Source organism: Onychomys torridus, chromosome 7 (assembly GCF_903995425.1).
Source record: "Onychomys torridus chromosome 7, mOncTor1.1, whole genome shotgun sequence".
Taxonomy (NCBI): domain Eukaryota; kingdom Metazoa; phylum Chordata; class Mammalia; order Rodentia; family Cricetidae; genus Onychomys; species Onychomys torridus.
Genome location: NC_050449.1, coordinates 108,855,028 through 108,881,892, shown reverse-complemented (window position 1 = coordinate 108,881,892; position 26,865 = coordinate 108,855,028). Strand labels below are relative to the sequence as shown.

The following is a 26,865-nucleotide window of genomic DNA, read 5'->3' as shown; positions in this document are numbered from 1 at the left end:
TTCCAACTTTTAATGCTAAAATTCTGTTTTTATTTCCTTTGGACTTCATTGCATTCTTTCTCATGCTCTTTTCATTCCAAGATTCAATCCCAAGACAGAATTATGGTACTTCACCAGCTGTTGTGTCAGGTAGGAAAATTCTAATTCCTTTCAGACTTAATTGGAGGGAGGAGATGGATCTTGTCTGGTTTTGTCCAAAACTCTTCAAAGCAGTGATTCTCAACAGGGGTGGGTATAAGCGGTTTGCATTTCATTTTGGCAAGGGGGGGCATATGTAGTTATGGGTCTGTTTACTAGGAAAATCTGCTTTATGTCTAGAAGGTAGATATACTGTCTTTAAAATGAAAAAATAAGATCTCAAAGACACTTTGTCCTGAAAGACATGCAGAAGATGTAGTCAATGCTCTGTATATCAGTGGGGCTCACTGTTTGACAAGCTCACCAGAATTTCTGAAGAGTGGAAGAAAGATTTTACATCTATCAAAAAAGAGCACATATTTATAAAAAGGGATTGAGAAGCGCTGCTTTAGAGACCAGAGTTCCTCAGAAGTCAGAAAGTTATCCCAGGTGCTTGCTTGGCTCCCAGGACAGAGTTGGAGATCTGTACACTCAATTTGTTGAATGAATCAAATTTAATTTTTCCAAGATGTTATATTTGGGATATCAAAAATGACCCTTCTGATATTCCATTTCACAGAAAGGTAGTGGAGGCTGCTTTGAGGAGACATGAGATTCTTCAGCATTTGATTAGCAATATTGGATTTGTTTTATAAAATTTAATGGTGTAATTTGGAGCTGAGTGTATGTGTGTAAAGAAGTTGGTGCTTTTAAAAAAAGTTGGAACTTCATGAATATTGCGCTTTTATCCTCACTTTTAGTTTTGGTTTGTTGCAAAGAGGAAAATGGACACAGTTATTAATTTTTATTAATTGATTTTAACTAACTAAAGAGTAGCAGGAAGCATGGAAAGCCTGGAGCTCCTTGAGCCTTTGGCAGGTTAGGTGGCTAAAAATGCTCACACGGAACTGAGAAGGCCATTGGAAAGACTATGCATGAAACATAGTTCAGGAAATGCTCAAAAGAACACAGGAGGCAGTTGAGTCTGGCAGCCAGAAAATGGTTTCCAGTGGAGAGCATCCCACTCAAGGACACTGCACTTTCCTAATACTGTTTCTGAAAGGGCAGTACTTCCTCCTGTCCTGTGGATTTCTTTAGTTATTCCCATGACTATACATTCATCTCAGAGCTATGTGAATGTCATCATTGAAAAGCCAAGAGTTGGCTTTCAACTGGACATTACTTTGGTATTCTTATTCTCCATGGATTATCATTCATTAAAATGTCATGTGCTTGTTGTTCCACCCTCCCCCATGTATGACCTATCATATTTTAATGTTTCTTTTGTGTTTAAAACTTGTGACACTGTAGAGAAGACTTGCTTTAGTATGAATAGCTTTTGCTCTCTTTAACCTTTGGCCTCTTTGTTTGACAGAAGGCTTAAACTCACAGTTAACTAACATTAATAATAACAACAAATAATCCCTCAACTAAACATCCTTCGTCTTTAAGAACACAATGAATGCTGGACATTCTTAATCCAAGAATTCAAAAGGCAGAGGTAGGCAAATCTCTATGAATTAGAGGACAGCCTGGTCTACATGGTGAGTTCTAGGCATCGATATGGTGAGGAGACCGTGTTTATGTGTGTGTGTGTGTGTATGTGTGTGTGTGTGTGTGTGTGTGTCAATGAATATAGCAAGATATTAACACACACACACACACGCACACACACACACACACACACACACACACACACACACATCACAATGAAAATTGCAAGTCAATTGTCAGAATTATTTACTTCACCATGCTGGGTCCTCTCTATATAAATCAATCTTGGCAAGAAACAGTGCCTAACCTCAGGAATTCCCATCTGATCCTACTGAAAGTAGATAAATGACTTGTTAAACATAATACTTTACAAAATGTAATCATGTGAGTGAATGTTTGTGGAATAAGAAATAAAAACACAGAGGAAAATTAAAATCCAAGATATGGAGCTTAAGTGTTGACTTGGTCACTAGTGTGCTTGCAGGAGGTCCTTAGTTCAATACCACAGCACCCACATGAAAAAGCCAGACACACATGCCCGCACTGGGGAGGCAGAGACCAGCCAATCTAGCCTAATAGGGGAGGCCCAGACCAATGAAATACCCATCCTCAATATAAAGTATGGATGACTCCTGAGGAATGGCATTTAAAGTTGCCCTCTCTCTACCACCACATACATATGCATACATACATGTATGCACCTGTACACATGTGCACACATGTAAATATGTAAACACACACACACACACACACACACACACACACACACACATGCAAACCCAATATGATATGTGGCCAATAAAAGATATTAAGTTGTCAGTAGTTGAGTACAGAGGAAGGACCAATAGAACATTCTTATGGAAACTATAATTTGGACCATTTTACACTTCCTTCCTCCTTATACGTTTTGGACAGTGGTTGGACATATTGCACAGTTGTACCCTCCTTAGGCTTATGTCTAAAGAGCAGTAGATGTCTGTTCTAAAATGGTCACTAACTGGCTGGTAGACAATTTCATTGACTTTTGAACAATTAACATATCTTTTATCTAACTATTGACCACATTAGGAAAGCAAACTGAGCCTGATGAGGTAATAAATCTTTCCCAAATATCTCAGTGTATCAAGTGATTTAGATAATCAGCTTTTGCCAACACATGAGCCAAGCAAATTGCTTTAATATATTGGAGCTCAAGATATTAACTCAATTATTCACAGAGATATAACCTATTCCATTTTCATTCAACCAGTATTTTAAACATTACCAAACTATTTCTGAGTACTGTGCTAAGTGTTGAATATGTAAATATGAATAGAAAGATTATCCTTGTAAAAAAAAAGTCAGCATCATAGTTCAATTTGATTTTGCTGTTTCTTATGATATTATTTGGGATAATATAAATAGTATAGAGAAACAAGAATATGGAAAGAAGATTTGAGATTCAGAGTAAAAAAAAAGTAAATTTGGAGAGGGATCAGTAAAGCCAAATAGGAGTCTACCAGATAGACTACAGTGGGGAGGTCGATTAGGCATATAGTACAAGATATGTCATCTCTTGGAATGGGAAACAGCATGAGGGTGTTGAATGACATCAAGTCCTTTCAGATCTGAGGACAAAATGTGACCTTGGCGTATATCAAAGCTAGGTCTGTGTAGTATTCATTTGGGTTAAGGACTCTTTGTTTACTCAGTCCTGTATCTTCTTTTTTTTTTTTTTATTTAATCCCTGTTGGTAACATACTATGTGTTAGCTTGTATTCAGTGCTGGGACTAGAACTTCTCATTAGGAAAGAAAGACATTAGTTATGAACATTTTATTACATCAGTATAAATACTTTAGTATTATTTTTTCAACTCATAAATAAGATGCCCAAGTTCAGAAGCTACTTGTATCATTTTGAGTTGTGGACACTTGGGGAAATTATTGAACTTTCTGTAGCTCATTACTTCTCTGGGAAAATACTAACCACATAAGGTGGTTGCAAGCATTTATTAAATTAAGCCATATACTCTTAGAACAGATCCTGGCATAAACTAAGTGTTCAAATAGTGTTTGCTATAGCCACACTAATCATTATTGGCATAATATATTATGTTGGTAAAAGAAGGAACAGTCGACATGAACTAGCAGAGGTGAGAGAAAGGCTCCAGGGAAAGAAGTCTCTAAACATAGAAACAAAGACATATGGGAATTGCCTAAGTAAAACAAACAAACAAACAAACAAAAAACAGAGCTGAGTTTCAGACCAAGCAAGCAGCTGGTGTGCAGGCTTCTGATAGCAGAGAATGGAAAGGCTGGGAAACTACAGATGGTGAGCAAGACAAAGAGATGTAGAGCAATGGAGTGTAGGGAAATCAGCCTGAGAAACTGGTCAGCTGTGGCAGTATCCTCAGGTACAGTAACTTGAGCTCCATCCTGATGACAATGTAAATGTTTAGAGTTGGAGAATGATATAATCACTCTCCTTATAGGATACAGAATGTCCAGGAATCAGGCAAAAACAGAAAAGGGCCAAATGCACTAAAGAATCTAAGAAAGAAATCACAGTGACAAGTAGTCCCATTCTGGAAATGACCATGACATTGAATGCTAGTGAGTTTGTGATAAGTGAAGGGGATGGGATACCCTGGATGTTGCAGCCAATTGAGTATCAGGATAGGCATCAAAATGACAAAGTACAGGTCTTCAGCTCCTACAACTCAGTGGCCCACCATGCCACTTTTAGGAGCCAAATTGAAGGAGGGTCAAGGGTGCCTGGGAGAAATCTCATTTCTCTGCTGAGTGTGTTGACTTTGAGATGTCCATGAAACATGCCAGTGGAGAGTTTCATGGCTGTTTCAGTGTGTATATCTATCTCAAACACTATCTTTATATGTATATGAAATCTGGAGTTACTATCTTAGAATATCACCCTGGTTACCAGGATGAATGTGCCTGGAGTGGAGGAAAAGTAGGCAGAACCCTGGGTTTAAAAAAGGAGCAGAAAATGGAATCTAGAATGAAGGTTGGAAAAGGCAGCATGTAGTAGGTGGAAAGAGAAACAGAGAAGGAAATTTCAAATATGTCAAAAGGGAGAACACTACAAGTACATAGGAGTCTTAAAAATAAGCCATTGCACTTTGTTAAACCTGATCACTGGTGAGGCTGGAGATGGATCAGCAGTTAAGAGCACTTGCTGCTCTTACATAGGACCTAGTTTCAGTTCCCAGAATCTATGCCAGGCAGCTCACACCACCTATAATTCCAGTTCCAAGGGATCTGACTCCCTGTACTGGCCTCCACAGGAAACTTCACATGGGTGTGAACACACACACACACACACACACACACACACACCCCAAATAAAAATGTAAAGATTCTCTAGTGAACTTGATAATGATATTTGGGAGAAAGGGCAACACGAGTGAATGCTTGTATGTGATGGGCAGATGTGGCAACTAAAAGGAACTCTGCAAGTTTGGCTTTAAGGATTAAAGATGATCTAGAGAAATAGAGAATGGCATTGGTTATTTGTTGATTTCTTCAATGGAATGTTTCTAATATGTCGGGAAGGAAGAAGGAGGGCAGTAGTTACAGATGTATCTAAAGGAAGATGAGCAATAGAAAGGCCTCAAGACAGCAAGACATGAAGAAGGGGTGTTGTGTTGTGTGTGCATGTAGGTACAGGAAGTCACTCTGTGTTTCTGTGTAAAGTTCTAAGTGACATGTGATAGTCTTTAGGAGATGTAATAGAAGGCTTTAGGCAGAAGAGAGTTAGAAAATGGAAAGTTTGGGGATAGTTCATTCAAAACTACAGATTTTAAAAACTATTGGTGTGTGTGTGTGTGTGTGTGTGTGTGTGTGTGTGTGTGTGTGTGTGTGTGTGTGTGTGTGTGTGTGTGTGTGTGTGTGTACCACAGCATGCTTGTGAGGGCCAGAGGATGGCTTGAGGGAGTTAGTCCTCTCCTGTCACTGTGGGTTTCAGAGCAGAAACTCTTGTCATCAGTCTTGTGAGGCAAGGGCTTTTACCCACTAGACCATATTTCAGGCCCAGGAAATTTGATTTTGCTTGCTGTAATGCTCAACAACCAAGAAAGTAGATTAATCAGGTCTGAAGATTTCTTGCATGGAGTAAGAAAACAGGAACTGGGCTCTGATGGCTTGGATAAGGAAATAGCTAAACCACAGATGGTTTTGAGGAAGACATTGAAGAATGAAGAAAAGATGATAGAAGACAGAAAGAAAGAAAATTCAAGAGACTTGGTGAGATGTGGAGTGATGAGTATCAGAAAACTTGAAGTGTAAGATTTTAGACCATTAACTCTTTCTTGATGATGTACTTGATCATGGGGCAAAGTGACCAAACTAGGCTTGGGTAAGTCATGGAAAACATGAACATAAAATATTGCTAAGGTGAATAGCCATGCTTCAACAGCGAATATGTAGTTTAAAAATAATTACTAGGAAGAAAATGGCCAGAAAGAGTAGTGATGTCCAAAGAGAGAGGTTGATGCTGGGGATCATGTTTCTCTGAGGTATTTCCTTCCCGGTTGTCCCCTCTCCTCAGTCACTGCTCTGTGAATTTATCCCAGGTCATTTCCCTTAGAAGATAGATGACTGTAGCCACACATCCTTAGTGCAGTCTCCTTTTCATTTATTTGTTTACTTGTGAGATTATAGTTTAGGTGCAACATTTCTCCCTTCCCTTTCCTCCCTCCAAACCCTCTCATATGTTCCTCCCTGCTCTCCTTCAAACTCATGCCTCTTTTTCACTAATAGTTATTGCATGCATATACACATGTATTTTCATGTATGTATATATTCCTAAATATAATTTGCTAGTCCATATAATGTTACTTGTGTATATATGTATTTTCAGGGCTGACTATTTGGTACCAAATGGTGTGTTCTTCCCTGGGGAAAACCACAGCTTTACTGAGTTGTGCAATTCTTTGTGTAGTGTTGAGGCCCCTTGGGCTTTTCACCATCTGGTTTGATGTGTCCATTGGTGTCATGCTTGGTCAGCTCACGTTTGGATGGTCACGTTGCTGGGACTCTATAGATGTAGCTCCTGCTATTACTAAAAGACATCATCTCGCAGAGAACTCCCCAATCCTCTGGCTCATAGGGTATTTTCGCTTCTTCCCAGATGTTCACTGAGTTTCCTTTTTAAAATAAATTATGGAGAAAAAATATGTAAGGAAATAAGTTTTATTTCCTTCAAGGAAATCAGTGTAAACCAGGAAAAGACTACTATGTCCACAAAAGAAAAGTGGGACCAAAGTCTTTCCTCCTCTTCCAAAAAGCTAGGGGTTCTGAATTTAAACCTGAGTCATGGGAAGGGCAAAAGAGGGCTCAGAAAGGCAACGGGGAAAAGTAGAGCACGTGTGGGACATGTGCTTATCTTCTGCCATATATTTTTATAGATTGTCTGGAACAGACATGCATTTGAAGTTTCACAGAAGAGCATCTGCAAGTCCTAAAGCATCAGTCAAATATGAGGCGTTAATGTTGAATTTCTAAACGTGGAGTTATGCAACAGGCCCCTATAGTGTAAGACCTAGTGGTACAGGCTTGTTACCATAGCCCTTGGAAATTCAAGGCCATCTTGCTCTGTCTAGACCAGTGGTTCTCAACCTTCCTAACACTGTGACCCTTTAATACAGTTCCTCATGTTTTGGTGATCCTCAACCATAAAATTATTTTCATTGCTACTTTATAACTGTAATTTTGCTAGTGTTATGAATTGTAATGTAAATATCTGATATGTGGGATATCTGATATGGGACCCTGTTGAAAGGGTCATTTGACCCTTTAAGGGGTCAGAACCTGCAGGTTGAGAACTGCTAACATAGACGGTTGAGGCCAGCCTGCTCCATGTAGACAGAGGACAGTTTGCTCCATGTAGAGGACAGCCTGAGCTGCACAGTGGGACTTAGTCCCCCTGCCCTTACCCCAAATCAAACTAAACAAAGCAGATGGCAAAGCACTTTACAGCTGGCTTTGTGGGCTTTGCTAGTTGGTGACACAGATTTGCACTGAAAAATATCCTTATGGTGCAGACAGTGACTGAAGCCTAGCTTTGCACAGTCTCCCCTTGGGTGAGGATTACTTTTGAAGACTCTCCCATATCATCAACAGGCTGGGGGATAGTTTTTAAGTGTCTTCAAAGGAGGAAGCTGTTCCTCAAGTCTTTGACAGCATGTGTTCGCCTGGATTCCATGAGCTAATTCCAAATGACTTCCATCTCATCTCTTAATTAAAAATTAAGTCCATTAGTAGTTCCAATTAGCAACAATTAACCATTAATTTGTGTTTACTGTAAAAGACCCAACACAGTTATAAGTGCTCCCACAAGCCAGTTTCCTTTCTCCCCACAAACATTGTACTCTTCTTTGATGGCAAGAAGGCATTTCTAGAAGTGTACTAAGTAATTCTATCTCTTTCTTTTCAATAAGTTGTAATGAGGGGGAGTTTTCTCTACTTGCTTATTCATCCACTGATATTTGCAGACTCTCTGCAGTCCTGCAACGAATCAGGACAAGGCAGCACAGAATGTGCCCTTTGCCTTGAAAGAAAGAGACTACCAGCAGGCTGGCCTCTACAGAGCAAGCACATGGCCCAGTAAGCAACAGCACTCTTGAGTTGTCTGCCCACCAGACTGCTCATTAAACATAATGTTTGTACAAATGTTAGATATGTAAGCATATCCACACTCAGTCATCATGTTCTTGCTGGTGCGTTGTGGGAATATAGTTTTTAATGATATAGTCACTGACTTCCTCTAAAGAAAGATTCAGCCAATAGACTGTGAAGATCATTGTTATTTGGATAAATGTTTTGTTGTTGTTTAGTTTTTGTTTTTGTTTTGGTAAGGTGTGTGTGTGTGTCTGTGCATATTTGCTTATGAGGGAGTACATGTGTTTGTGATGGCTTACATGCATGAGTGTGTGAGTGTGTGTGTGTGTGTGTGTGTGTGTGTGTGCATGTTTGCTTATGAGGGAGTACATGTGTTTGTGCTGGCTTACATGCATGAGTGTGTGTGTGTGTGTGTGTGTGTGTTATGTGTGTGTGGTGTGTGTGTGTGTGTGTGTGTGTGTGTGTGTGTGTGTGTGTGTGTGTGTGAGAGAGAGAGAGAGAGAGAGAGAGAGAGAGAACAAAGTTGATGTCCAGGGTCTTCTTTGGTCACTCCCCTTGTCTGCTGGGATTACAAGTGGCCACCATACCTACATACACCCAGGGATCTGAACTCTCATCCTCATGCTTATAAGGCCAGTAGTTTATCCACTGAAGCTCAATGGTTTTGTACCAGCCCACTTGGGGATATACTTGGAAATACTGCAAAATTATACACTTTATTTTAGTGACTGGCAAGATGTATCTGTGAAGGTCCACACAGTAAAGAGTTGGGGGTTTTGCAGGACCTAATGTCTTGGCCATGTAGCATGGATGAAGCATGCAAATGGAGGCAAGCACAACTCTGCTCCATTAGTCTTTACTTACCAGGATCTGCAGAAGATAGTAATATATGGACTGCAAGCAAGGTGATCTGAGTTTGCTCTCCAGAACTGATGTAATAAAGCCTGGCATGGTCATGTGTGTTTGTAATCCCAGCACTGGGGTGGCAGGCTTACTTGGAACTTATTACTGGCCAGTCTAGCTGAACCAGTGCGTTTCAGATACAGTGAAAAACAATGTCAAATAAAAACATACAATGTGGAGAGCATCCTGAGGAATGAAAGCCCTGTGGTTGACTTCTGAACTACACACACACACACACACACACACACACACACACACACACACACACACACACACTTCATTTATTACTACAAAGACAGGCAGCTGACCAGGTTCGGTCTGTATGTTGTAATTTGCCCACTCTATGTTTATGAGACATAGGAGGTTCCTTCCTTTAAAATAAGCATTTTTGTCCAAGGCCAGAGACTAAGACAGAGCCAGAGAGACATTTTTAGCATGGTCCTGCCACTACTACCCATGTCTTACCCAGGCATAGCTGCTTCTCTGAGTGCTGTTTGTCACCCCAAGGAAGCAGGTAAGCTACCTCTATCTTATTTAAAAGTCAACTGCTTCATAGAATGAACCCGAGACTGATGGAGTAGCTGCCCTCTGTGTGGCAATCAGAGAAAAATGCTCCTTGGAGACACAACAGGCAACTAGGTATACAGCCAGCAACACACAGTGGTTTCATAGCAGAGACCTTCACCAAGGGGGCGGGGCACTGACTTCGGAGTACAAGATAAGCAGCCAAGGCATCACCTACCACCTTGGTCATAGCCAGCTCACTTTGACACTATATTCAAAAGATATATGTATACATATATAGATATAGAAACAGGTATACACACACACACACACACACACACACACACACACACACACACACACACACATGGAAGAGCATAGCCTACGAAAGATGTAACCCAGGAAAATAAGGCATTCAAAGGCAAACGTGGATTTGAAAGGGAGCAGACTACCTGAGCATGATCCATATATCTGGTGTGGGAAGCTCACAGTTCCATTTTTAATATTCAGCAGCATAAACTGGGCACTTGGGGCCCAGTGAGAGAGTCCAACTGTGAATTGCCTGTGAGGTATAACTTGCTGCAGGCAGACTGGAGACACACAATACTGAAGAGACACTGCTAACAGACACATTAGCATTTCTCTAGACTCAGTGGCAAATTAGTTTATCAAAAAGCAACATGCTGGAACCATCTGATTGTAGGTCCCTGTTGCAAGGCTTTCTATGTGTGCAAATGACATGTCTTAACCCCTTCTTTCTTAAAGGAGTGCTAGCTGGTGTCAGCATTTAGAAGTGCTGCTAGCTGCCTTGAGACATGGCACTGGAAGTTGTTGTCTGTATTTTTACTGTGCATCCCTTGTATAAAGAAGAAATGAATTGCCTGAGTCCAGGAGCCTGTGTCTCTCACTAGAGGAATACATGAGTTTCTTCTGCATCCATGGTGTAGTGTGAAAAACCTAATTGAGTTTCCTTTGTATCTGGGTCAACAGGACAGTTGGAATTAGATAGGAAATGTTGGCTTTTGCTCCCTTGCTCCCAAATGTTTATTAGTTAGGTTACTTTGTGTTATCTGTTCGTTTTTGTTTGGTTTTAAGAAATGGAATATCGCTATGTAGCCCAGGTTGGCCTTGAAATCTCAGTCATCCTGACTCTATTTTTAAAGTACTAGGATTTCAGGTGTGTACTAATATTTCCCACATGTTTCCTGTTCTTAATTTGTGCTTGATTTTATGAACCTCTAACACCCTCAACATGGAAGTACAAAGACTAACCCTTATTTAAAGATATATGGAAAAGGGTGGAGAATATATCAATCAGTGGCAGAATGCTGACCTAGCATGTTCAAGGCAATAGAATTAATCCTCAGACTGTGCAAACACATACACACATACAGATGCTACAAAGGCTCAGTGGGAAGGAAGCCTTGATAATGCCCTGATCTTGTAAAAATTTTCCATCACTCAGTGGTGTTAGTCACCCATGTCTATGCAGATGTGAATGGGAAAGCATAGTATGAAACACAGAAATGTATTTAGAATCAAGAGGTTGCACACGATTCCTGGCCTCACTAGTTCATAATTAATCCTCAATGAGAGTTCTTAACATTTTCTTCAGCTTACCTCTCCTCACTTTAAGTGTAAGTAAAAGTTCATGACCAGATTCATCACTGTACACAGTGCTGAGAAGGGAATCGTGAACATGACATGCAGAGTGCCTGGGGGGTAGCCAGTGTGGAAGATGTGTAACATCACCGAGGCTCCCTCCCAGTGTTCAGGAAGTGTTAGGATTTTCTGGAGGAGCCCTAGCCTTACAGATGCTATGAGATGCCTAAAAGGTAAAGTGGAATTTTAGAATGCAGTTTATGACCCACAAGTAGAAGAAATATTACAGCAATTGATTCCATATTTTCTTTGTTAGCTCAATTGTTTTTGTATTATTAGCTGTTATATTATAATACATAAAATTTAAACATATAAATAAGAAGAATAATATATGCACTGTTGTTCAAATCTTAGATAGTCTTTTAATAAAAAACCCAGATATGAGGGTGAAAGTTGAAAGATCAGAGAAGCAGAACAGCCAGCCACTAGTTCTTACCTCTACAAAATCTTCAGCCTAAAGAGAATGAGTTCCTTATATACCCTTCTTTGCCTAGATATCACTTCCTGGCATTAAGGGCCTGTGTGCTTCCCCGTACTTGGATTAAAGGTGTGTGCTACCCCTGCCTGGCTCTGTTTCCAGTGTGGCTTTGAACTTACAGAGATTCAGACAGATCTCTGCCTCCTGAGTGATAGGGTTAAGGGTGTGTGCTACCACTGCCTGACCTCTATGTCTAATCTAGCGGCTGGCTCTGTCCTCTGATCCTCAGGCAAGCTTTATTAGGGTACACAATATATTACTACAATGCACAGCAGTAAAAAGCTGTTAAAATGATGACTATCTATGACTTTGTAGGTTAAATGATATAGGGAAATTTTGGAAACATGTAACACGTTCACTGCATGTGTTTTTAATGGCTATTATGTTAACTTTTTGAAAATTCACTTAGCAAATAACACAATTTACTAAAATTTAAATAGCATTTCAAATATAATATTAAGGAGATATGTTTTTTAATCTTGGAGATTATAATATAACTATATTTCTCCTTTTGTTTTCTTCTCTCCAAACACTCCTGTGTACCTCTCCCAGCTCCCTTTCAAATTCTTGGCCTCTCTTTATGCTGTTATTGCATGCATATATGTATATACCTACATATTCCCAGTTACAACCTGTTCAGTCCATACAGTGTTATTTGTTAGTATCAAGAACACATGGCAGAATTAATGTCACTGGGATGCTTCTGTCACTAACAGTGATAGACAGAGAGACCACTACAGTTCTCCCTAACCCTACTCTTCATACTTCCTCTTAGTGGATTCTGAGAGCACTGTGTCTCCTTATAGATGTGGCTTAAATTTATTGAGCATCTACAGTCACTTTTAAGTTTTATGTGAATTCATTAAATATTTGCCAGAAGGTCATTGTCTCTAACCTCTGGCTGCTGCCTTGGGTGTTTTTCATATTAGAATCTAATTTTAAGTGGTGTATCCCTTCTTTGCAGACGGCAATTAGAAGCGTTTAGTCTTCCCAGTTCGGTTAATGTAAGAATCTGTCTTTGGTGTTTGTTGGAATCGACATAAAGCACTTAAAATTAGGCCCATACATAATACGTTTAAAATAATGTGTTGCTAGTAAGTCTAACTCCCACATGATACCTATACATACACACATACACACACATATACTATTGTTATATACAAAATTTCCAGTTTTCTGTTTAAAACTATATTGCCTGTGACAATTTGTTTCTCTGGGATGCACACCACATAATATTTATAGCTATCAAAGTCAAGTAGGTTTCATTCCCAATCCATTTGCAGCCATTATACTGCCTTCCTTTATATGGCTTTATTCATTCTGACCATGTGGAATCTGTCAGGATGATCCGTTTTCCTCATCTGAACCATGCACTCAGCTGCATTCTTTGTGCTTTTCCTTTGATTAAATATTGATGGAAAAGCCATCGGCTAACTCCCCTTCACACTACACCCCAAAGCCACAATCTCTCCAACCATTCCCTGACAAATGGAAACAAAACCTTGAATAGACTTGAAACCAATCATGTCCTTTGATCTGTATGAGGTGGGCATACCTTCAGCTGGCAACAAAGCTATGATGGCTTCGGAGTGATGGGTGACAAACTCCTGTGGGCACACTTTGATTACTCTGAGTACCTGCTCTGAGCCCAGATACCTGCCCAGGAGACTCATCTGCCAGGGAAAGCATGAGACTCCAGAGTTGGAAAATTTGAGTTTGATTGAGTGTGGAGGTGGGGGAGGGCTGGAGATAGACCTCTGTAATTAAAAGCGTGTACTGCTTTTCCAGAAGAGCCAAGTTTGGATCCTATGTCAGGTGGCTCACAACCAGGTGTAACTCCAGCTCCAGATTATCTGGCTCTCTCCTTTGGCTCTGTGAACACCTGTGCTCATCTGTGTTCCCCCTACACACACACCCTATCCATATCATTTAAAACAAAATCTTAAAATAATTATGATATCCAGAGTCATGGAAAAAGCATTTACATAATTCAGATGTTTGGTGTGGAAGGAAGCCTACACACTAAAGACTAGGGGCCAACTACTGCCAAACATGTAGATTCAGTCATTAGGGGAAGAAGAGAGGATGCCCATCAGTGGTCCAGGGCCACTAAAAGAGCAAGTTTGGGATGCAAGTTAAAAAGGCTTAAGGACATGACAACTTGGGTTGTGTTGAGTACTTCCTGACTGCTCCCTTCATCAGCCTTACCCAGCAGGCAGAGGGCCAACAGAGGGCATCCTTGTCTTTGACATTTCTCTGGAAAGGGTAGTTTGTACATTTGGAGGAAATGCTTATGCATGTTTGGCAGCACTCACTCATCAAGGGGCCTGGTCTCATGATTGTGATTAACCTTTGAAAATTGTTTAATTGGATGTATTATGAACTTGCAAATAGCTACAGCTAATTAAAGGCTATTGGAAAATTTCCCATGAATTCTTCCCATGTCTCAAGGACAATTATAACACTGCCTGAAAAACATAGCCAAACACTGAGTGGCCCTGACAAAGGATAAGCATAAACACTAAATAGGCCAAGAAAAAGTTTTCTTCTTTGCATGTACACGCATTATGGACACATGGATTTGCATCTACAGGAAACACACTCTTGGAGTGTCATGTGTTACAACTGATGGGCATACTCACTCTATAAGAGAGTGTCCATGTCCTCTTACACATGGTTCTTTATAGCTCAGTGGGGTCTCCCATTTGTATTTATGTTCCTTCCTTTGTTTTAAAGTTCTAAACACAAGACCTGCCATTTTGTTCATAGCATTGACTATCTCACACTCTCCTCCATGAGACAATGAGTGTCACCATTGATCTGATCTTCAAGTGTGTTTCCTTTTCCTTTCTGGCCCCTGTTCTTTCATTCTTCCTCTCTTCCTATCCTGTTTTGTCAAGCAGTAGCCCTCTTTTTTTTTTTTTTTTTTTTAGCAGTTTGACCTTTTGTTGCCTTTTATGCTTTTGAGATAAAGTCTTGCTATCTTGCCTAAGGTGTCTCAAATTTGCAATCTTCCTGCCTTGGCTTTCTGAATGATGAGATAAAAGGCATGTGACACCATGTTAGCTCTCCCTTCTGTGTTCTTATCTGTCTTGTCCTGTTTTTATTGATTTACAATATAAATAGCCTCTGTCCCATATGTCCCTCCTCAGTACATTCTTGTTCATGGTGACTGTTCCTCTGCCTGACACCATGGGCAGGTACCCCCATTGCTAGTTAATAGGACACTTTGAATTGTGTCATCCTCTTTCTCAGTGGTATTGGTCCTTGAGCTGTCACACACATGACTCTAGTTAAGCATCTGTCCTCTGCTGGAAATGGCATGCCAGTGTTTTCAATTACTTCCTGTGTTCTCATCCCATCCTCCCATACCCCTCTGGCCCACTGGTCACCCTCCATATTCACAATTTCAGTCTACTTTAGTCTCTTTGGCAAATTCCCTCAACATTCTGGAAATCCTCTGGAGAGATTACTTCTCCATGCTAAGGCTTTTAAAGCCAAGCATGCTATGCTTCAGGGTTATGAGAGTCTTTGGCAGGGATGTGCAACACAGGTCCTCTTTGTAGGTTAGAACTATATAGTTTACTTGAAGTTTAAGAGGAAAATCTCTCAGAACTTTTTCTTCTACTCACCTGTACTTCAAACCTCAGAAACAAAAAAGCACCTTTGTCCACACAAGCTTCCTACTTAGGCATATTCTAGTATATGGGATCTACTCACCTGTACTTCAAACCTCAGAAACAAAAAAGCACCTTTGTCCACACAACCTTCCTACTTAGGCATATTCTAGTATACAGATGTCTGAAAATAGTTGAGACCACTCTACTCCCTAACCATGGTCCAGGCAGAGCCCTGAGCCTCTTAGTCTTATTACTGCAATTCTTTTCTGGGTTGGCATGTGGCTCTTTCTTTCTTACTCATCCTTCACACAGATCTGGAATACATTTTGAGAGTAATATTTTAAAATATTTATGTACAAAGACATGGTCTTAATTAACATTTGCAGTAGAATATTTTAAGGTATGTTACTTTTTTCTTATGTTGCATTTGTTTAACTCTGTGAAGCAGTGTTACTGTGCCTGTGTAAAATACTTGATGGTCTAATAAAGAATTGGGCAATAGAAAGGCAGTAGAAAGGATAGGCAGGGCTGGCAGGCAGAGAGAATGTATAGAGGGAGAAATCTGGGAGGAAAGAGCAAGGAGCCAGAGAAAAAGGACTCCAGGGGCCAGCCACCCAGCTATACAGAGAGCCACGGAGTAAGAGTAAGATTTACAGAAGTTAGAGAATGGGAAAAGCCCAGAGGCAAAAGATAGTAGAAGGGATAATTTAAGTAAAACTGGCAATAAACTAAGCCAAGCTAAGGCTGGGCATTGATGATTAAGAATAAGTCTCCATGTGTGATTCATTTGGGAGCTGGATGATGGGACCCCCAAGAAAAGAGTAAAAGCAAACAACAACAAGCATTAATAAATGATTGTTCCTAGCAACTGATTCCTGTTGAGAATAATAAAGCATGTCAATTTTTTAAAGATTTATTTATTTATTATGTAGACAATGTTCTGTCTGCATGTTTGCCTGCATACCAGAAGAGGGCACCAGATCTCATTATAGATGGTTGTGAGCCACCATGTGGTTACTGGGAATTGAACTCAGGACCTTTGGAAGAGCAGTCAGTGCTCTTAAACTCTGAGCCATCTCTCCAGCTCCTCATATCAGTTATTTTAACCTAATGTGATTTTCTCTAAGAGCAAACCTTCATCATAGAATTAGTACACACCAGAGATGTATGTAGTTAGTGTTCTAGTTTTATTCTGTTGCTGTGGCAAATGCCATGACCAAAAGTGCCCAAGGGCAAGAAAGAGTTTATTTTAGCTTTCTGGTTCTAGTCCAGCATTGAGGGAAGTCAGGGCAGGAACTCAAGCAGGGGCTTGAAGCAGAAACCATGGAGGAATGCTGCTGGTTGGTTCATTCACAAGTTCACACTTACCTAACTTTCTTATATAGCCTAAAACCATCTGCCTAGGGAATGGTGCTGCCCACAGTGGATGGGAGCCTTCTGCATCAATTAACAACCTAGACAGTCCCCACACAAAATAACCCAACCTGGGCAATTCCTCAGTCTAGGCTTTCTCAGATGACTCAATACAGTTGTCAGGTTGACAGTTAAGGCTAACCAGGACAGTTAGTCTAAAAGATAGTTCTCTGCTCTGATGGCTAAAAGTATTATATGGTTGCTCCACAGGCTACTGCATGATTGCCCCTTCACTTTTTGCTGATAGCAGACCTAACATTTTTCTTAGCCTAATAATTTTCTTCCCAACAAACTTAGCACTCAAATAAAAGGTCCAAATGTGTTGGAGAGTTTCTGTGGGTTATTCTCAGTTCCTAGCTCCATCTATTCAAAACCATTTGTGCAAGGCCTGTTTCAGCTTATGGAGAATACATGCAGGCTTTCAAAAGCAAAGAGGCAGCAATACAAGCACTTGTTATGAAGTTCACTTGTAAAATTTCTGCTTCATGTAACTTTCAGGCTTTGGCCAAGGGAAATAGTGGCATGGGGTGGGGAATACTACTAGATAGCACATCTACTCTCTCTTAGTAAGTATTCTAAATTATGTTCAGATGAGAAGGCTGTTTTCCTGGATGACAACATGCCACAAGCTCCCAAAACTCAGATGAATTACTCCTTGGCATAGTGTTGAGCTGTTCTGTGTGAAGGACACCATAATAAAAACCTTTAGAGCTTGATTTGCTTAAGATTGCTGGTCATCACAGCACAGTGTCAACTCCTTTAGACTGTGTCTCTTTCTTCCATGTTGGAAGCCATTCTGGTCAGTTTCTGGTTAATTATCTTGCCTTGACTTGTGGGCTAGATTCATTGTTAACAAACTTTAATAAGGGTTTAAAGGCATCTATTTGATTAGTCAGCTTGCTTATCTTTCTTTTCCTTGGCTTCATCTTTCCATTTATTCAACACTACAGTATTTCCTGCAGATCTAGAAGCTGCTTTTGATCCCCTTAGGGAACAAGGTGAGCTTAAGTTCAATAAAGGCTGGAAATGGAGATCCCTGTGTGTCACTCACCCAGACAAGAAGGATAAATGAAAGTCTACAAGAAAGGACAACTCATCACCTATCATTGTTGAGACACTCTTCACACTCCTTTCCCCACTGCTCTTCCTCCTGCCCCTGAATGCCCAGATGCTTCCTGGTCACAGTGATTTGCAGGATGGACTTGTTCCTAGCACTTTCTTTCCAATCTGGCTCATGCTGGCTCCCTGGAATTTCTTCCATGCCATCTGCAGCCTCTACTGGCCATGTCTTAAAGATCTCCAGTCTCTCTCTGTCTCTCTCTGTTTCTCTCTGTCTCTCTCTCTGTCTCTGTCTCTGTCTCTCTCCCCCTCTCTCCCCCTCACTCTTTACTTCTGTCCCTCCTCTCTTCTCTTTCTAGTGTCTATAGCCAGGTGTATGTGTCACTTGACCTTGAATCTTTGTAAACCTTTCTGTCAGGACCCGTATATCCTTTCTTCACTCTAGGTACTAGGACACATTCCACCAACTTCCTCCACCCTACAGACTGTTGACGGGTCTTAGAAGTTTAAAGTACAAAGACAGGACTATTGCTTTTACTACTTGGTGTTAACACTCAAAGGTGTGTGTGTGTGTGTGTGTGTGTGTGTGTGAAGAGCAGAGAACAACTCCGTTGGAATTTTTCAGGTGCTATCTGTCTTGGTTTTTTTGTTTGTATATTTGTTTGTTTTATTGTTGGTATTATTATTGCGTTTTGTTTTTTTTTTTAAACACAGTTTAGGCTGGCTGACTAGTGAGCTGCAGGAATCTACTCCTTTCTCCCTTACTAGTTCTGGAATTACAAGTGTGCTTCCATGCCCAATGTTCTGTTTCATTCAGAGTTCTGGAGCTCTAACTCTGGCCATCATCCTTGCAGGTCTTGCCTCTGATCCCTGAGCTATCTCCCAAGTACGAACACTCAATTTTTTAAGTGAAAATGCAACATTTTCAGAAGATTCACTTGAAGGTTCATCACTATGTTTTGCTCCAAATAAGTGGAAGGAAAAAAGGTAGAGATTGTATTAGTCTCTTTAGTGCTGGGATTTTCTCTAATAGTGCTGAAATATAGGATCTCCCCTCCCAGCATTTTCTTTAGGTGACTGTCACCCTGGGCAGAAATGGCAGGATGGACCTCTGAGTGGTCTTGCTTACACAAGGCATATGCCACTAAAATTCTGAGTCATCCTCCTTCAGAAACACAACCTGTATCTCATTCTTCCCTTACCGTGGAGACATGGTTCCCAACCCTCATCCTATGTCCCAAGCCTTTACTATGCTGACAGCTGCTTTCCTGAGGTGCTTGTCACCAAACCTGATGATCTGAGTTCAATCTCAGGAACCAGGTGATGGAAGGAGAGGACTCCTGTGAAGTATCCTCTGACCAACTCATGCATACTGTAGCATATGTGCACACACACACACACACACAAACTCTCTCTCTCTCTCTCTCTCACACACACACACACACACACACACACACACACACACACACAAAATCAACCAATCATTCAATGTAATTTAAAAGTGAAATCATTTGCTTAATCAGTTTTTCTGGACAGCCAATATGTGCTTCTCTCTAAGATTATCCTAATTTATTTCCCAGTGTCACCTTCTAGACAGAGTTTTCTTCCCTTTTTTATTGTCTAGGTTCCTGATACTCACACTGTCATCTGGTCCCAGTAACATCCCATCCTTGTTTCATTTATTCACCCATGCCCTAATAGCCAGTGCCTTGTCTCTTACAGAATCCCTGGGACACAGGCAGGGTGGTGCAGTAGCACTGTGGATGATAACCAGGATGAGTAATGGTCTCTTGTTATTTGTCATTGATAAATCAGAAGCCCCATGCCCCATCTGCTAGTCACTCTGTGATATTGACTGCTTATTAAGGAGAAGCAGCCAGTCAGTGGATGCCTTACCATTTTGCCATAGTAGGAATTTTAGCTGTGATCAAACAAAATAGCCTTTCACATAACAAGAACATTTACTTGTGTTTTCTCCCACCCAGCTACTTATTTGTTTTGTCTTAATCCTAAATCCATTAGAGATTTAACTAATGTTTTCTAAATGACATTAAAAACTCCTGCAGATTAACAGTATTCATGGGAACAAAGAACAGTCTTTTGAAAATCCTTTTCATTATTTCTGTCTGTAGATTTTAGTTTTTTTTTATTTTTTTACTCAAAGAGATGCTTTCTTCTTTCTTATCAGTATAAAATTTGACATAAAAATATGAAATAAACAGCAATTCTGTTGGTTTTTAAGGATTATTTCATGATCCATACAAGTCTTTTTCTTTTCTTTTCTTTCTTTTTTTTTTTTTTTTTTTTTTAAGGAAGATGGGTTTGATTGTAGTTCTTGAACTTGGCCAGTTCAGGCTGGACTTGAGTGCTTCTGACATAATCCCTTAAACTCTGCTGGATTACTTCCCTTTAGCTCGGGCTTTATAAGGTGTCTGTTGGCTTTAAAATCCACATGGCTGGCACTGGAGCTTATCGCCTAAGCCACTTAGACCTCGAGTTCCACTGAAGAGCTGGTCCCTTGCCAAGCCGAAATATCTGTGCTTTTTAGCACCCAGACCCTCACACCTCTTTAACTAAGATTCTCTCCAAGGGCAGAACGCATTCATTACATATCTTGGTGAAAAGACATCAGCCTCCAGACTTTGGCCAGTACCAAACAGTTGATTAATGTTTGGGAAAACAGCTTTCTATTGATGTCTGCAGTGGGTTCTGTTCATTGCCTCTTCTCTGTAAGCCCCTCTTAGTGACCCCACAGAATGAGAAGACACCAGAATAAGATCCCTTATTGCATCCCTCTTGTGGATGTGGTCAGAGAATAAAGAAAACATCGAAGATGAGCACTACATCTTTCTCCCCACCCCACAGCGTGTGTGTGTGTGTGTGTGTGTGTGTGTGTGTCCATTCTCTCCATCCCTCCTCCCCCCTCTCTTGTCTCTGGAGATTCTTTTTCATCTGTAAATGAAGAGAACAACACCAGCAGAGCAGAATATGAGAGGCAACCATGAATTTGTAGCCTTATCAAAACTCGGTCTTCTGCTTGACCCAGAAGTCTACATGTGCAACTGTTCTACTTTGCTTCTCTATTGCTGTGATAAACACATGTCCAAAAACAACTTGAGGAGGAAAGGTTCATTTGGATTATACATCCTGATTACTAGCACATCTGAGGAAGCCAGGCAGGAATCTGGAGGCAGGAACTGAAGCACACAGTGGAGGAGAGCTGCTTACTGGCTAGCTCCCCATGGCTTGCTCAGCCTGCTTTCTCATACAACCCACATTCACCTGCTTTGAGGTAGCACTGCCCACAGTGTGATTGGCCTGCCCATATCAATTATTAGTCAAGAAAAGGCTTTCACAGACTTGTCCACAGGCTTATGTAGTAGAGGCATTTTCTCCTCTGAGGTTCCCTTTTCTAGCTTGTGCCAAGTTGACACAATAAAAACCTGACATAAACAATTATGACAAAAAAAGAGATGTAACATTTTCACTTCTCTAGGCATTGGTGATCCCTATGTGATCTTTGGTGTAGTAGCATCAACCCACCCTGGAGCTGACTTTAGGGCCCATTGTAGACCAAATTCATACCAAACCAGGAGTGAGTCCAGCCTGCTCCTTTTCAAAAACCCTTCCAGGTAATCCTGTCACACAAATGGGATGCCACTCCAGCTCATCAGCCCATCACAGGCTGTGTGCAGAGGGGACTAGAATTTAAAACACACACAAAAAGGATGGTGAGAGACAATGAGACTGATGGTAGAATGGTACTAAAGTGATTATGATCTTCCATCATTCAAACTTTTCCTCCCTTCTGGAATTCTGTTACATTTGCTGCTTGATTTTGTGAGTCTCCTATCTTTGTGTGATGTGTTTTGAAGTTCAATAGAATTGGAGTAAGATTGGAAATAAGTACAGAATTGGGCCCCTTGGAAGGGGAAATCAATGTCTGGATTTGAATGGAAGTACTTACTCAAAACTGTCAGTACAAAATGATCTATTTCATGACTCCTAGGAAAAAATTAAATCAGACCTGCCAGAGCATGGGCAGAGCATATATATCCATCTCAGAATGGTGAGTTACAAAGTGGTACCCTTTCAGACATAGAGGCCTAAAGCCAGAAGGAAATCTCAGGACTCATTCTTCCTCTAGAGAGGAGAGGACTATGGTTGTTTACAAGCATAACTGTAGGAATGTGGATGGAGAAATCCCTCTAGTATTTTAACATGCTCACACTGGAGATTTTACTTAGACAATGAATTCAGCTCTATTTCTAAAGTGAACCAACAGGGCTGGAGAGATAGCTTAGTGGTTAAGAGTAATGGCTGTTCTTACGGAGAACCCAGTTTCAGTTTCCTGCATCCTCAAGACAATTCACAACTGCCTGTGACTCCAGTACCAGGGTATCCTTCTGCAGACACCTGCATGCACACAGTGCACTTAAATTCACAGAGACACACCTACCCATAAATAAATAAATACATCTTTTAAATGGACCATGACTTCTATGTAAATAAAAAATACACTCTGCCAACAGTCTCCGGCTGCCCCTGGCACATTCCTTTAAGCCCTTAGTAATTGGGATGACTAAATTGGCCCTCTTTGCTTTCCATTGGTGTCAGTAACAGCTAAGAGGATTACCCTGTATTTGGATATGAAAGGGTTTTGTTAATTTTTTTTTATAACTGGTGGAATCTAATCCTTATTAGTCCCTTTTGTATTTATAAAATATACAAAATAGGAAACAAAGCTCTCAACTGAGTACCCAATTTCATACCCGAGTTGACTTTCTTTGACACGCTTCTAATATATTTCTCTATTTGCCTGCAGACTGAATCTTGTGTAGAGCTGGGAAGACATTTCATTATGTCAATATTTTCTTATTTCTTGTTCCATTCATAAATACTTTCAATTTTTTTCTAAAATATATATTTTTATTACTCTCTGATCTTAATAACTGATGGAATCCTATGATAAGATGCCTGAGATTTGGCATTATTAACAAAATTTTGTCATTCAGCTTGATTGACATTTGATCATAATGGTCTAATGAGGAAGCATATCTGCATTACTTCGCTGTTTCTGTGATTAAAAACACCATGACCAAAAGCAATTAGGGAAGAAAGGCTTTATTTTGTTTTATGGTTCCAGAGTAATAAGAGTCTATCCTGGTTGGGAAGGTATGGGACAGCCAGGAAAAACATGGCCACAGAAGCGCTAACCTTCCCATTTCAGCCACACTTGGAAAACAGCTAGAGAGAGACAACACAAAGTGGGGTAAGACCATATGGCCTCAGAGCCCACCCAAGTGATATGCTTCATCTGGCAAGGCTCATTTTTAAAGGTTCCATAATCTCCCCAAACAGTGCCATCAACTGGGGATATTTCCTAAGCATCCACTTGAATAACAGATCTGAAATTATGACACATCTTACAGTCACCAGCAGGCATTAAATATGCCAGTGTCCAAGCTATTTTCCAGGCCAATTAAATCAAGATACCTGTAAACAGTACCTCATAATACCTTGTTAAGCCTTTCCAGGTTTCTCTAGCATTAAAGCCAAATTTTAAAACCTAGAATGCTGGAGAACCTGCCTTGGCTTTAACTATTAGTGTTTTTAAAATGTAATTTTGAAGGCTCATTACATTTGAGTTTTAACTTAGTAAATTGATCTGTCCTGGAGACACTAAGAGAATGACAGTGAATATCTGCAGAGTGGACACCCTCAGCCTTCAAGGGAGAGGAGCAGTGGCTGCAAAGATGAAGAGGATAGAGACGATCAGACAACAGAATGCTGCTCAGCACCCATTGGCTTTCAGTAGGCTTTTCCAGAGACTCAGAGGGTCTCCTAAAATAAAAGGCATAGAACACTCTTTAGTAGGAGTCTACAGAGCTGAGTGTGGTGATGCAGGCCTGCCATGCCAGCACTTGGGAGGCTAAGGCAGGAGGACCCTAAGATCAAGTTGAGCTTGGATCTCCTAATGAGATTCTTTCAAAATACCAAAGAGTATGGGCAGAAAAGTTTTCCACTATAGTCTTTTTTATTTGGCATGGTTTTTGAAAATCTGCTTTTCTCCCAGAGTGTACTAAGCTCTCATGTAATGTTTGATGTTAAAAGTAAGTTGTGGGATTAAGCCATAAAGACCAGACAGTATGCAGTGTATAATACAAATAGTATGTGGGATCATGAACATTATTTTACACTTTAGGGAAATCTTTCTCCGAATATTCACAGAACAGAAGGGTATTATGAACAGAATATAGGAAAATTCAACTTTTATCAACAATGCAAAAACCTGGGAACACAACCAGGTAAACAAGTGGAGTGATAACAGAAGGTAAATGCAGGATATATTAGGTCAAGTGTTCAGGAACATATATGGGGTGAGTGCAAACATTAGATTCAGTGATAGGTGTGGAGTCCATGCAAAGGAATACAGGAGTTTGTATCAGATCTTCCTTTCTTATTGCCGTCATTGTCTGCTTTTATTCTTTTCTCTGTGGGCTCTTCTAGAAACTTTATCTCAGAACTTTACACTGTCAGTGTTCCTCTGGTAGGTTCGGATCTTATAGTGAGTCCCTTCTTCCCTCTCTAAACACTAGCCTAACAACGTTTTGGGGGCCAGGTTTTTGGGGGAAATACTAGGTTGCTGATGTTAAAACTTTGGTTGCAGTGATAGAATTTCAGGCTCCATGATGATCTTCATTGTCAAAGGAAGAGAGTAAACTCAGAGTGAGGGTGACCTTTTCCATGTGGGTTCCAAGGATATTTCACAAGGCTGTTTCCTTAGATTCTCTTAATTATGAAAAGCTCTGGAGCCCCTGTAAATAGCAATAGAAGGATCACGAATAATTAGGCAAATTGAATTGAGATGAAAGTTGAAAATATGTAGCCAATGGTCAGTGTTAGAGAAGGTTCTATTAGGAATTAAGGATTCTTGACAGATAGGGAAGATTAAATAGATTGTGGGTAAGACTCAGAAGCCTATGTTATCCCTGATCTGATAGACCTCTTGCCATTTCCAACACAGCTGTTCATTTGTGCATTTCTCTGTAACTCATTATCTCTTCTCTAATTTCTCCTTTCCAAGTTTATATGGTCCTTGCTACATTGAAGAGTCTAACACTAAGATCAATGAGGTTTAATTTCAAACTGAGATTGATTGATTCTAGTATCTGAAAGGAGAAAAGAAGTTAAGTCAAATGATGACATGAAATACTCATTTTCTTTATCTTTGTCTGTGTCTCCTCTGCATGTCCCCTGGCTTCATATCTGATGACCCCAGTCCTCACTACTCCATGCATAGTAAGTGGTTGGTTTCCAGAAGTCTCCATGAGAAGAATGTGTGTTTGAAGTTTGTTAAGGAGGAAGTTGTCATGGAGCCATCACTAGAAGATGCAACATTGTGAGCACAGCTGGATTTAGCAGATACTTTGCATAATGTCTGGGAAACACAAATCCATTGGGCAAAAGAAATAGAAAAGAGGGGTCAAAATTGTAGAAAAATCTATAGTCAACCTAATGGTATCTATGCCTTCATCCCTAAATAGAAATTAAAGTCTTCTACAACAAAGCAGTGAAGACTGGAGGACCTTGGTAGGGGCGAAACATGCAAACCAGGGGATGAAGACAAACAGAAATTTGTTTGAGACATCTGCTGTTTTTATAGCATCACCCAAGGAAAGACTTGCTTTATGTTTGTTTATTATTCCATTCATTTATTTCTTTCTGTAGTTTCGTTGATTTGGGTTCTTGAAATGAGTGTACCCTTCCTTATTTTCCCCATGTAGGAGAGCATTGAGATTTGGGTTGAAACTGAAACCTTTTATTTTATTTTTTGTCTTGTTTATTATATTGGTTTAAGAAGGTCATCTTAGAGCACCTAGGCACACAAGAACACATAAATACACAAATGAACACGTAACACGTACACACACACAAAGAATGTCACCCTCTTTCTGGGTCCTCATTATGTGGAAATGAGATGATTGACTGAGACACCTTTAAGTCTGGAGCTTATGATTTCTGAAGCATAGTTATGAAGGATAAACAACTGATGTGAATTTAAGTCTTTGAGGTCATTGTGGACCCTTCCCACCTGCTTGCTCTGCTTCACATTATGTTGATTTTGACTGACATTTATGTCTTCTCCTACTTTCTCATAAAAATGCCATTCAGGGTCACATTAATGAATGTGTTCAGGAATCACTCCAGCAATTAGAAGTTGTGTGTGAAGATGCATCTCTGTCCTGAACTGTCCTGTCTCCACTGCCCCACAGTAGTATTTCAATAGTCCTCTCCTCATACTGGCCTCATTCTTCTCATGGCCTCTCTGTTCTTCTCTTCTATCTGGCTTCTCCAGGTTCCCTCTCTCCTCCTCCTCTCAGAAACAAAAACTTTTGGTAGCCGTCTTCACAGCTGTTTCTTTCATCTAATTGCATATCCATTACCCTTGCCTGTAGGGACCTACTGCCTACCCAAAACATTATCATTGCCAGTTACAAGAAAAATAAATGAGCATTTCCTGATCAAGCTGAATTCTGATTATGCCAATTATCAAGAAAATGAGTCTTGCCCTGTAATAATAACCTATGCTAAGAACCCCCATGTGTTTTCATTTATGTTCTTAATAACACCTTAAACTATGAATGTTTGACTCTTTTTTTACAACCAAAGAAGAAAAGATCTAGGCATACAAATGCAGATTCCTCCTACCCAACTTTTAAAAAATCTAGAGTACACATTATTCCCTCAACCCTTTTGTTGTGGAATGATCTTGTTCTGAAGAGTGTTCATTTCATATTGTTTTGAAATATTAAATAGAAAATTGCTTCTGACCCAACTTAAGTAGGAAATGATTATTTAGAAATAAAGACTATTGATACTCATGGGACACTATCATTTCTCAACTGAGAAATTCTTCTGTTGTATGTATCAAAAGCCACTCCTTCAAAATGAAATTACCAGATTTTTAAAATTAATTTTATTTTGGTGTGTGT

The 26,865-nt window shown here is 40.1% G+C and overlaps 1 protein-coding gene across 7 annotated transcripts in view; it reads left to right on the top strand.

The window, feature by feature from the left end:
- The window catches only part of Rbms3 (RNA binding motif single stranded interacting protein 3), a 1,348,289-nt gene that overhangs the window by 1,300,084 nt on the left and 21,340 nt on the right, over positions 1 to 26,865 (top strand). For 6 of the 7 annotated variants that reach the window (XM_036192498.1, XM_036192497.1, XM_036192504.1 and 3 more), the window contains one exon: positions 82 to 129. The exons of the other annotated variant lie outside the window; for it this stretch is intronic. In XM_036192498.1, coding sequence (XP_036048391.1) covers positions 82 to 129 — 48 coding nt within the window. The remainder of the gene's footprint in view (positions 1 to 81; positions 130 to 26,865) is intronic. 7 annotated transcript variants of the gene reach the window in all.